Source organism: Pangasianodon hypophthalmus, chromosome 24 (assembly GCF_027358585.1).
Source record: "Pangasianodon hypophthalmus isolate fPanHyp1 chromosome 24, fPanHyp1.pri, whole genome shotgun sequence".
In the NCBI taxonomy this organism is placed as follows: domain Eukaryota; kingdom Metazoa; phylum Chordata; class Actinopteri; order Siluriformes; family Pangasiidae; genus Pangasianodon; species Pangasianodon hypophthalmus.
In genome coordinates this window covers 10,659,089-10,671,209 of record NC_069733.1, presented here as the reverse complement: position 1 = coordinate 10,671,209, position 12,121 = coordinate 10,659,089, and the positions used below count along the sequence as shown (strand labels likewise).

At 38.8% G+C, this 12,121-nt stretch overlaps 1 protein-coding gene across 3 annotated transcripts in view; it reads right to left on the bottom strand.

Moving 5' to 3' along the window:
- si:dkey-40c11.2 (drebrin-like protein B) overlaps nt 1-10,220 on the bottom strand; it is a 45,048-nt gene extending 34,828 nt beyond the window's left edge. For 2 of the 3 annotated variants that reach the window (XM_026931584.3, XM_026931585.3), the window contains exon 1: nt 9,986-10,220. In XM_026931584.3, the coding sequence (XP_026787385.3) occupies nt 9,986-10,071 (86 nt within the window). In that variant the 5' untranslated portion in view covers nt 10,072-10,220. Of the gene's footprint in view, nt 1-5,764; nt 5,881-9,985 lie in introns of all 3 variants that reach the window. The other variant, XM_034299222.2, reaches the window with a different exon arrangement.
- Between the last annotated feature and the right edge of the window lie 1,901 nt (nt 10,221-12,121).

Genomic DNA, 12,121 nt, shown 5'->3' with positions numbered 1-12,121 from the left:
TTTCGTTCCAGTGTACGCAACTTACAAGGAGGAATGCCAATATGTCTCAAAGCAATATTATTTAAAGCAAAATTACTATTATACTGAGATCAAATTCTACTGGATTTAGTGTCCTATAATACAGGGCTACCTTGAGACCAGTTAGATGACTTGTCATTCAGCAAATCCCTAAGTGAGACAGTTGGGCGGCGCTCATCACTCATCACTTCATATTCTACACTTCATGGTTTTTATTCACTGTTCAAATGTGTGCGTACTTACTGCCTCTTGCTTTTACAAGGCGACATTTTCTATCAAGTGCTTGTATTTGTTTCGTAACTTTCATTATGGTTAAACCACTGTTATGCAGCCATTGCATGGGTGATATCGCTCAAGACAAATGCCACACCCATATTAGGAAAATCCACAATGGAAAAATATAACACTTTGAATCAAAGTTTACTCTGCCAATGTTTTCAATGAGCTCAGGCAAAGAACACAATAAGGAGTGCATCCTCTTGAAGACATGTAATTAAAGTTTCATTAATTATTATCCTCATAATAATGTGGAACAATGATTTACAGGCAGTTTATAGTTACATTGGCACTCAGTCAAGAAACATTCAATTGGAGCCAAAACCAGGCAAGTGCTTCCAAGTTTCAGCAAGCCTGATATCTCTATAAATCATCTCATCATTTCTGCTGTTTGACAGTGATTACTCATGTGTTTAGTGACATCCACTTCAGCTAAGTGTTTCAACAGAAGGTTTCCATGGACACCTGCAGGTTTGGGAGGTTTAACTTGAAGGAAATGACAGTCCATATCTGGTCTTCACTGTATGAGTCTTCCTGGAGCTATACTCCTTAATTCTTCTAATAAGCAATGCTTGTAACACTTCATTTTTAACCTATGCTTACAAACAGTAGTTAATTCAATATTTTTCTATAATATTCCTCATAGTGGTTAGGGTATTTGAATTTAACCTAAAGTAAACTGAGGTCTGAAACACAACAGACTTGAAGCCAAGTCACTTTCAGGGTACTTGAGTTGAGACACTCTGACGTCAGGTTGTGCAAGGTCAGTGGATGCTCGATGACTCACTCTTTGAATGCTCAAGGATGTTTGCTGATGTAGTTGTTATTCCTCATCCAGCTTGTCTCCAGTATGGCGCTTAAATTCTATTGGTTTTGAGCAGCAACTGACCCAGCAACAGACCCACACACACCTCTTTCAAGATGTTCTAGGTAGAAAGGATTGAAAAAAGTGTTGATTCTGTCAAAGAGCTTCTGTTAGAAAATGAAATGAACTGATATAAATAATTCACACTGCTGATTTTAAGAGTAACCATTGCTTCTACAAGACAGTAAACACTGGCCACTGTGGCCACACTGAGACACCAGTTCAAAGCAGTAGAGAGGAAATTTGAGCACAGCATGGTGCCTCCTGACAATGGGCTAAGAGGCGGATATCACTAGCATGATTGTTAACAACCCCACAAATACACACTGCTCTGTTTGGAGTGGGTGGATGGAATTTATTAACCCATTATAACGGTGTAACCTACACTTGCATCCTGCTAGTCAACACCTGCGACCAACAGAAAATTGGTCAGAAAGATATAAAAATGAGCAGGTTTGCTGCTTGGCATTTAAATAAAAGAGGGAATAACTTCACAAGCATTGAGAAACTGATGGCATTTCATTATTTTTCATAATTATCATGAGATATCAACTAAGAGAAATACTCCAATACTCAATTAAGGGCTAGGATGTGTTGTCTAGTTTTCTGAATGCTTTAAACCCTGCCATAACTGGGCAGAAGAATCACAGTGTTAAGCCAGATGAAAACAAGCCATCTGTAGAGGTCATTGTGGACCAGCATACAACACACGCCATTCTCTGAGGATCACGCCTCTGTTCATGCAGCTTTGCAGAACTGCATAAACATTTTTCCACTGCACTGAAGTGTTTCCAGCGCCATAGAGAAGAGTGTAGGAGCACAACCATCACAGCAACCATCAGATGCAGCAATGACCAATGTAGGAAACTGTGGCAGCAGATCGAAAAACCAGAAGACTGCAAGAACACACACTCATGTGTCTTGGTACTTCATGAAGTCGAATTTCCACACATTGGTTTGTAGTAATCGACTACAGGACTTTGAGGATGTTGTAGGAGGCAAAATAGATCCCAAAGATCATGATTTCAGAATTGCTCAGCTGATTCTTGGGGTTATGTTTCAAAATCATTGCTAAAATCACAACTCCAAAGAATCCCTTCCTGAGAGCAACACACAAAATGCAGTGCCTGAACTTCACCAAGCCTCATTGGAGCTATAATCTTGTGTTGTGGTCAGATGAGACTAAAATAAATGTTTTGGCGATGAATAACATTGGGATGTTTGGTAAGAAATGGGAACTGCATACGTGGAAATGCTTGTGATATCCACCGTAAAATATGCCGATTATCAATGCTCTGGAACTGTTTTGCAGCTCTTGCGAAGATGGCATTAAGTACCAGGATATTTCAGCCCAAAACCTAGTTGCCTCCACCAGGAGGTTAAAAATCCAAATACACGTCTAATTCAACACATATGTGTTTGTGGAACAATCAGTTTTTTGCAATGATTATCTCAATCTCTGGATGTGAACCTTATTTAGAACCTGTAGTACTGAATTTAAGAGGGAAAGCCACATGAGCAAACCTAACAATATAAGAAAATTTAAAATGGTCTGCATGGAGGAGGGCCCAAAGAGACTCAGTGCTGTTATTCTTGCACACGAAGGGTTCAGTTGTCTGGGCCAGTAATAAGTTAGAAAAAAAGCACTACTTAAGAAAACCTTTTATGTTTGGAAAAATGTTCAATTCAAATTCAATTCAATTCAAAAATGTTGTGCTGGAACGAAAATATACCGTATCCCCAATATGTTTATATTCATATTCATTTTTGTTCATTTATATATAGGGTGTCTAAGTTTCTAGAATTGACTGTACTGTGATTGCATCACCTCGAGATGACAAAATATCATGATACTTGAAAACATTTCTATCATATACAATGATGTACCGTGACACAGAGGTTTAATAACTAACTGCCAGCAAATAGCCAATAGTCATGTCGGATTTAAAAAAAAAAAGGGACCCTAGAGGTCTGTGGCAGCAAAACTGAAAAACAGAGATTTAAAAAAAATCTGTACAAAATTTTAACAGTTTACAATTTTAAAGCGTCAGTACAGCATTTTAACATCAGCTAGCAAAATACTGATTATATCTGCTATATCCCAGAAAAGTATATTTGGACATGATTTATCAAGTTATGTTATTTTGTCATAATGCCCAGCCCTAAACATCATAAGCGTTGTGGGACTGTATGAAACACAGGATCTTGAGTCACTCTGCAAGCTGGCTTCAGTTCAGTTCCTCTATTCTGCTTAGCATGGCAAAGTTGGTTTAACACACAACTGCTAGGCCCATCTGGCTAACACACCCCGTCATCCCAATTATGTCATCAAAGTGGAGAACAAGAATATAGCCCACCATATGTCAATTTGTCCCTCCCAATAATTTAACAAAGCTGCTTGGAATACTTCAGTGTAGTAGTTTGGGAACAAGAGGCTATTACGTGTCACAAGTGTGTAATTATGTTTCACAATCATTCAAACTTCAATTTATCACACAGGTAGATGATAAACAAAGCTAGTAAACTGTCTTCATAACTAAAGAAGGACTTAGTGAAGGACTTAGTTTAGTCTAATCTGTTGCATTATTATTAGTTTTGTAATACTGTAACAAGCAATCTGTTGTCATTTCCACTAAGCTACACATCATTTCATTGTTTACCTACCTAGAAAAAAGAATTAGTTTTTAATAACCTCATTATCTAATTAACTCCATTACCTCAACTTGGCTTGTGATAGGCTGAGTAAACAAACATCTGCACACATCTGCAGATCCACACCTTTCCTTCAATTGTTTATTTTTTATTTCCTCAATAAGCTTTTATAAAGATGTCACTATAGGTTAAACTGTAGTGCCGATGAAGGCATTACTAGTTAATGTATCACTAGAGGAAAGTCAGGAAGATTACATCTTAATCATGCATTAGGCTGTGATCCAAAATTAGATCTGGCAGCCAAAGTGACCAAAATGTGAGTCAGACTGAAATCAAACCCTGCTATTTTTGTGAGCTCAGATAATTCAGTAAACAAGAACACAGAGAACCCACTTTCACCACTGAGAGAAATGAGAATTAAGATTAAATGTTATTGTTGTGTGATAGGAGGCTTTTTAAACCTTCATATTCAAATGGCAAACATTTGGAGCGACATGACACTAACGATTTTACAGAGTGGGTGAGAAGGCCATTACAGAATGGTGGTATGAATGGGTGAGCTGTAAGACTGATATATAAGAGCATAAACAGATGTAAAAGAAAAAAAGGGGGAATATACTGTACACAAGGGCAGTAGGCAACATACATTACTGCATTTTTAAACTCTTCAGATGTCACACAGGCCAAAATAACAAACATGAGGATTAAGAATGTAACTTTTGAGTGACAAATTTGACAGTTTCGGCACAATGCCCCAGAAATTCGTCACTCAAGCATTAACCATGACTCAGATTTGAGTGCCAAAATTCACACTTGAAAGAAACAGATCTGGTCGATAAGGGCTGGTCTGGCTAGAAATAAAGACAGCTAGTTTCAGTTACACTTGTGGTGCTGATTACACCATCATCTTTAACAGACTCTTAAAGTTTTTACACTGTATCGTCATTGATTAGCTTTTGGAAACGAACAACCTTGAAACTGACACACATAGCAAACTGCTGAGTTGTGGAGAAAAAAATGGAGTACTTGCCAAACTCCCAGTTACTTGGACACATCCATTCTCCACCAGATGCAGGAAAAGCCTTGTTATATCCAGCAGTATTGCGTTAAACTATGATGATTCTAGTCAATAAATTCCTATGATACTGAAGACAGTTGACAGCATTTGTAATTAAATAAGAACGTAGGACTTACTGAAACCATTTTTTTGGTTGATGCTGGAGGAAAACAACTGTGGAGTGAGAAATTTGATCAAGCATTGCAATAAGCAAATCTGATTGTTCAGCACCAGAAGAACTAAATTTAGCTCTGGCAGGATTTTTAAGAGTGGAAAGAGCAGAGACGTGTCAGCAAGCAGAAAGGGAATGTTCACGTTCAGAGCCTGCATGTAACTACACTAGTCAAACTGAGGGTATAACTGCCAAAAGAGCCCAGCTTTAGCACAGGACATTCAACATGTACAATGTCCTGAGTCAAATTTCCTATGCACCCAACAAATGCCACACTTTATTAGTACACTCACACAAGGAAAAAAGATTCTTCAAGGGTTTTTTTTGGATAATTAAGTGTTCTTCACTTCTCAAAAAGGCTCGATTTGGAACTCTTACTAATAGGGAAGCACTCTGTTGTAGGGTTCAGCATAAAATCTTTGCCCTGAGCAACAACCAAAGAATTATAAATTTCCTAAGAATGTAGATCAGGAGATTAAGTTTAAAAATGTTTGTTTAGGTGTGCTATGTTACAACAGAAGTATTCTAAAGAAAAATCTAATATGTAAGTGTCAACCTTCGTTCTCTGTCAGCTTTTTATGAGGGGAAAAAAGCAGCAATGTGCCAGTTCACAGAGAGGAAATGTTTCCTTTTAGGGGTTTCATGTAAGTGAAAAGTCACCAAAGAATGTAGACTATGTAATAAAAAAAATAAAATAAAAAGCTTTGAACTGTTGCTCTGATACCTTGCACAGAATCTACTCGGAGCATACAGTATCGCCAGAGTGCTTTTTACATCCTGCTTATGGAGCGTTTAGTCTCGTTTCAGTGATCCTGGACCTCAAGGTGACTGCGAGATGTGCTGCAAAAAAAAACAGACCATGACTGTTCAAGTTTCCACCGGATAGCACGGAGCAGCAATACATGAATGGGCTTGATAGACTCAAGCAGTTTCGAGCTCTCGCTTCTGTTTCCCTCCATGTTTCCACGGAGATTAACCTCGTGGAAAAACAGAGTGGGACCTGCCTGAATCTTTTGGGTCTTGGCTCATGGGACATCTGTAGGAACCGTGCCTGCTAGCACGCTGTTGGCATCATAAAATGCATACTGGCACTCGATCCATTCACCTTAACTGACATGCTGGGTACGTTATTAATGAAGCGTTGGTAATTTAATATAAGAAATGGTAATAGGCTGTACACTATACCACACAATCGACCAATGCTGAGTTTTTGTTAAGCTCCTTCTAAATACTCTAGAGCAGGGGGGTCTAGCTATGGCCTCACACCATTTCTTGAAACAACCTAGAACCTATTTTAAAAATAAAATTCAAGTTAAAAAAATTCAATCAGTTTCCAATCCTCCTCTTTCCCATCTAAAGAACATTAATGAGGGGAATTCTGAAAGCCTGTTAACGTTACAAGCTTTTGGATAGCCAATCTTTTCCACAGCAGGAGGAAAGGATTCAATTCTTGTAGTGAAAGAATATGATAATTACCTGGAAAATGCTAGCTAACTTGGCAGGTTCATTTCTTTCAGTGTTTTGTTCAGATGTATATATGAAACGGGAAATTGGTGCATGTTGTATGCATATGTAAAAAGTGGACTAGTGGGTGGAGTTTTTTTTCCATGCAGCTGAAGCTGAGGCATCATTTGTACTCAAATCCCTGGTAGTTCTGATGCACAACAGTGTTATAAATCACAATGCCGTTCATTCGTGTGTTATTCCACGTGCTCATATCTGTGTTCATAAAGGCCAGTGTTTCTTCCTTGGACTTCACCTGCATTTATAGATTATCTTCCTGTTGCAGCAGCCATTTGTTTCTATTTGCATAGCACTTTTACCACTAGACGCTGTCACAAAGCAACTTTACAGGAATCTGGATGTAGATTTATATTTAGATCCCTAAATGAGCAAGGCAGAGTAGACAGTGGCAAAAAAACTCCCTGAGATGACATGAGGAAGAAATCTTGAGAAGAACCAGACTCAAAAGGGAGTCCATCCTCTTCTGGCTGACAATGGTTAGTGGGACTATAAATCATTTTTTCTTTCAGCATAAAAACAGCGCAAAGAATCTTGGGAGAAAAGTAACCACTGGCCGTTCACTTCAAAAATCACCGCTCAGATGTACTCTTTGAAGTAAATACCTTTCAACACTTCAGCATGATATGACCCTACAAATGGCCAGTCCCCATCAAAGCACCCTATATAGGGTACATCACTTCAGAAAGGACCACAGTGAGGATTTCTGTGAGGATCCAGATAGCACAAAAACCTTGGCATGACATGCGCAATTTATGTCTCATTGACACTGCATGCAGCTTATTTTCTAATTAGGAAGACATTCCCACAGTGTTGTATTTTTGGCATTCCATCCAGGTGATGATTAATAAATCTCCACACTAAGGTCATGTAATAAGCCGATTCAGCTTATCCTTTACACAACTTCCTATGATTAACTGTCATAACTTTTTAGGGTGTCTTTAGCCAGGTAACACACCACTAATTACTGATTTAAATGTGTTCAGAGATTTAAAACAAATAAAAAAAGTAAAATCAAGATGAAAACAAAATGTCCACATCTTTCTAATTAATATGATTGTAAACTTTCATGTGCCTTTATTCTTCATATTCTTCAGTGTTACTGCTAGATACTAGCTACAGCCAATACGGCTTTTGGAGTAGACTTTAAGTTATATTCATAAATGTTTATAATCTTCACTGCTAACATAAAACAATAACCTGATGAGATATTTATAGTGCAATCATAAATTTATGCCTACTCAGAATCATATGAGAGTTTCTTTAGGTCCACATATGATCCTACAGACATGCTGTAACTTCTGCATTTTGTTGCTTTTGCTTGTTGATTCTGTTGCTAAATCTGGAAATCCTTTAAACCTCTTTAGCAACTTTATTTTGATACGGCTCTCCAGTTCACACCACAGATGCTGGTTATACGAGTTGAGAGAGCAGGGTTGGTCAATTCACCATCAGTGACTGAGTTGCGCTTGCACTAGCGAATGATCCCAATGACCAATCACTAATCACCATTGTTTCTCAATTACCAATCACTGATCACTATTGTTTCTCAATGACCAATCACTGCTCACTATTGTTTCACAATTACCAATCACTGATCGCCATTGTTTCATATTTACCAATCACTGATCGCCATTGTTTCTCAATGACCAATCACTGATCACCATTGTATGTGCCACCCCTGCACTTCTTTGTTCTATGACCAAAAACAACTTCTTTCTATAAGAAATAACTCATACTCTATTATTTTCTATTCCGATAGCACATTCTAGTCTGTGTCTTCAGAAAATCCTTCTTCATTATCACATTTTGATACGCACACAACCACAACAATTCTGTGAATATGCAAATCAGTCTATTATATCTCCTGGTGACTTCTAGTGATTTTTGAGCATGCATTAGCTATTTTCCCTTGAAAAGAGTTGTTTTTTAGTACCACAGATAGCCTATGGCCCATGATTCTACATTTTCCCCCCTTACAGCCTTGATTTTAAAAAATCCCTGTACACACCTTCTGTATGCCACAGTAACTAAAGCATTTTGTTTTGACCTTAATTATAAAACATAATTTGAGTGTAAGCATACAAATATCAGTCCAATGGGCCAGCTTCTTACTGAAATCCATGTGACGCTGTGGGCTTACACATAATGAGGTATGATAGCAGCCTATGAAAGTTAATAACTGGTCTGAATTAATGACGGGAGACATGAAAGATAAAAGAGGGCAAGGTGCAAGATTTACACTGACAAGCATAAACACAAGGCAGCACCAACTAAATTAGTAGCAATGCCTTATTACCCTTGAACATGCAGAACAATGCAAATAGGAAGACCACAGGATGACCACACAAAGACAAGGTGTTGTTCCAGTGCTGTTTAGACATGCATATAGGCACACACTCACGCATACACGCACGCACACACATGCACACACACACACAAACATATGGACTATTTCTCTTGTTTAAACCACTCACGGAAAGAAACAAGAATGTGATTTATATGGCAATAAATATTTCCTGTAGCTGGAGCCTCTAATGCTCCAATCTTTTCCCAGCCCAGTCCTCAGGGACAGAGAGTCAGTCCAGAATTGTTTTGAGTTATCCAAGCTCAGCTAAAGTGTGTTTAGGAGTTCTAGGAGCTGGAATAGAAGTTAAAATGGAAAACTGCAATAACACGTGCTATGCAAACTACATTTCTACATACACTACAAAGAACATTTCTAGAAATCATGCAGTGAATAAAGTCCTAGCTGACTGACCGCATCCAGACTATACTATCTAAACCACAGGACTGGACATTTACATGTCTGGCCAAGCTGTTTCCGTTTTTAAGGCATTTTGCTCAAAACCCATCCACCCATTTTCTGCACTGTTTATCCTACACAAGTTCAGCAGGAGCCTCTCCAGGGCACCTCTCTCTTCCTACTTGGGGCACAAGGTGGGGTACCAAGCCATCACACAACCATTCCAGATAACTGGGAAATGCCCCCCAGCCTACAGTGAATGTCTGTATGAGTGGGGGAGGAAACTGGAGCACCCGCAGGAAACCCCCGCAGCACAGGGAGAACACGCACACTCCACGCGCACAGAGCTGATGCGGGATTCGAACCCGCAACCCTGGAGGCGCGAGGCAACAGCGCTAACCACTAAACCTCCGTGCTCACAAAGCTTGCAAGCAGTTTCTAAAAAAAAAAACCAAAAAACTTTTTTTCTCTCTTCCTACTCTCACACACTCTCTTCACCAAAGTGTTTCTGCGCAGGAAGACATGACGAAGAAGAAGAAAAGTAACTGCGCAGAACCTTGCAAACAAGTAACGCCATGTTCAAAAACTACATGCTGAACTGTACACCACGGTGTTTCTGACATATAACTGCAGCAGGATGGCCTGAGGGTGGGGATGAGGAACACGATCACACTGTACCAGTCTGTGGATGCGCGGCCGTTCAGGATGTCCTCTTTGGCGGTCAGCAGCGACAGGCTGAACGTGTCCAAGTTGATCGCTTGCATCCTGAAGCTTGTTTTCTTCTTTCTTGAATTTCAACAAAGCCGAACTACCCAGTCTAGCCTACAGATCCACAGGCATTCGCGGACTGATGTTAGTTTCTGACGAAATGTTCAGGGAAGTGTCAGGGACTTGAGCTGGACTGCATCAGTCCTAATGCGTGAAGGGGGCGGGGACGTTTGGAAAGGGCAGCCTCGCGCACGAAAGCCCCGCCCACCAGCCCGCGGCACCTTTTGACATATGAAGCAACTCTGAGGTCGCGTCCCAATCCACATAATAGCCTCAAACCCAGGGATTAAACCAGGCAAGTCGCATACATATATATTCACATATACAGAACATTAAATAAACATTAACTATACATAACAAGACATCCAGATAAGAAACTGCAGATTAAATATAAATACAAAGGGTTACATAAAAAAAAAAACTTTACTCTTCAATCATTTTTAACTGTTTATGGTTGAAGAGTTTTTTTTTTTTTTTTTAATTAATCAGCAGTTGTATACAAAACAAGGGAACAGAACATATGCCAAGGGGTAATAGCCAAGGGTTCATTCATAGCCAAACATAATAAAGTGCCAAAGCAAAACAAAGAGAAATTAAGGAAAACTGGTACATAAATCACTTACATACAGCACCCTCCCTTCAAAATATAAATAAATAAAGAACAAAAATTATACAAAAACACCAAAATGTGAGCATACATTCAGAGTTTTAGTAGCTTTTTTTTTTTTTTTTTACCAGAGGAGGACAAAGTTTTAGTATAGGTCAACACTTTTGACGTTTGTGTGTATACGTCACTTATATCCGTGATGTATTTGGTCACATAGAGACATTTTTATATTCGGAAAACTCAGGATGTGTGAGATTTTGAGTGTTTTTGCTTGGTTTAATTAGGTTACCTTCCTAGTCATAGCAAAAATAATGAACTACTTTGACCGTAATCTTTTGTATAGTGTTCGTAAGGTTATAAAACAAAAATAAAAGTTAATTCATCTTCAGTAACTGCTGTATCCCAGGCAGGGTCACGGTGGATCCGGAGCCTAGCTCAGGAACACACTGGGTGCAAGGCAGGGATACACCCTGGATGGGATGCCAGTGCTTTGCAGGGCACCATACACATACACCTTCACACACTTATTCACAAACAGGGACAATTTAGCTTAGCCAATCAACCTACTAGCATGTTTGTGGGAGGTGGGAGGAAACCCATGAACCTGGAGGAAACCCACAGAGACACAAGAACATGCAAAACTGTGAAATGGTAACAATACCTGCTGTGCCACTGTGCCACCTGGACAAAAAAATAAACAAATAAATGAAAATAGTTCTGCATGAATTATTAATATTCATTAATTGTCCCAAATTGGGAGAAAAATGAGTACTCCGACTCTCTAATATATAAGCTATAGCTACCTAGTAGACAGTAAACAGCAGGAACTTTTCAAAAAGCAGTTTCATTCATGAACTAGCAGACTATTACATAATATATCAGAATACTGGACGTATGTAGCCCAGTATGCATACTAACACTATGGTATACATACTATTTAGTATAGTAGCATGTTGCTTTGGACATAGCCTGCTAACTTTTACATGATAACCAGATTGACTCTTTCCATGCAAACCATGCTTTTAAAGAGGCTATACTGTGAAAATTGGTTGGTTTTAGACTATAAAGAGTTGAACTAATGCTGACAAAAAACCTGTGGTTTCTTCATTTCAGCAGTGACAATAATCCTGTTAAAATTTTATTATCAATTTTTTTTTTTTAAGATGTTCAAAATGAGTTTTCTTTGTCACACAATAGATGCATTTGCATACATCACTGTAGCTGGACCATTGATGCAGTTAATAAACAACACAAGTGAGTCACATCAGTTAAAGGTTAAGTGCGATTGTAGTCACTTATTGCTAGCTAGGAAACTCAACACTACAACAACATGAATGAAAATAGCCTTGAGAAGTGTACAATTCCTGCTAGGCTATTGATGATAAACTGTAGTATAAACTGATCACTCTGAAAAGACTTACTGCCCTGCGAATGAATAT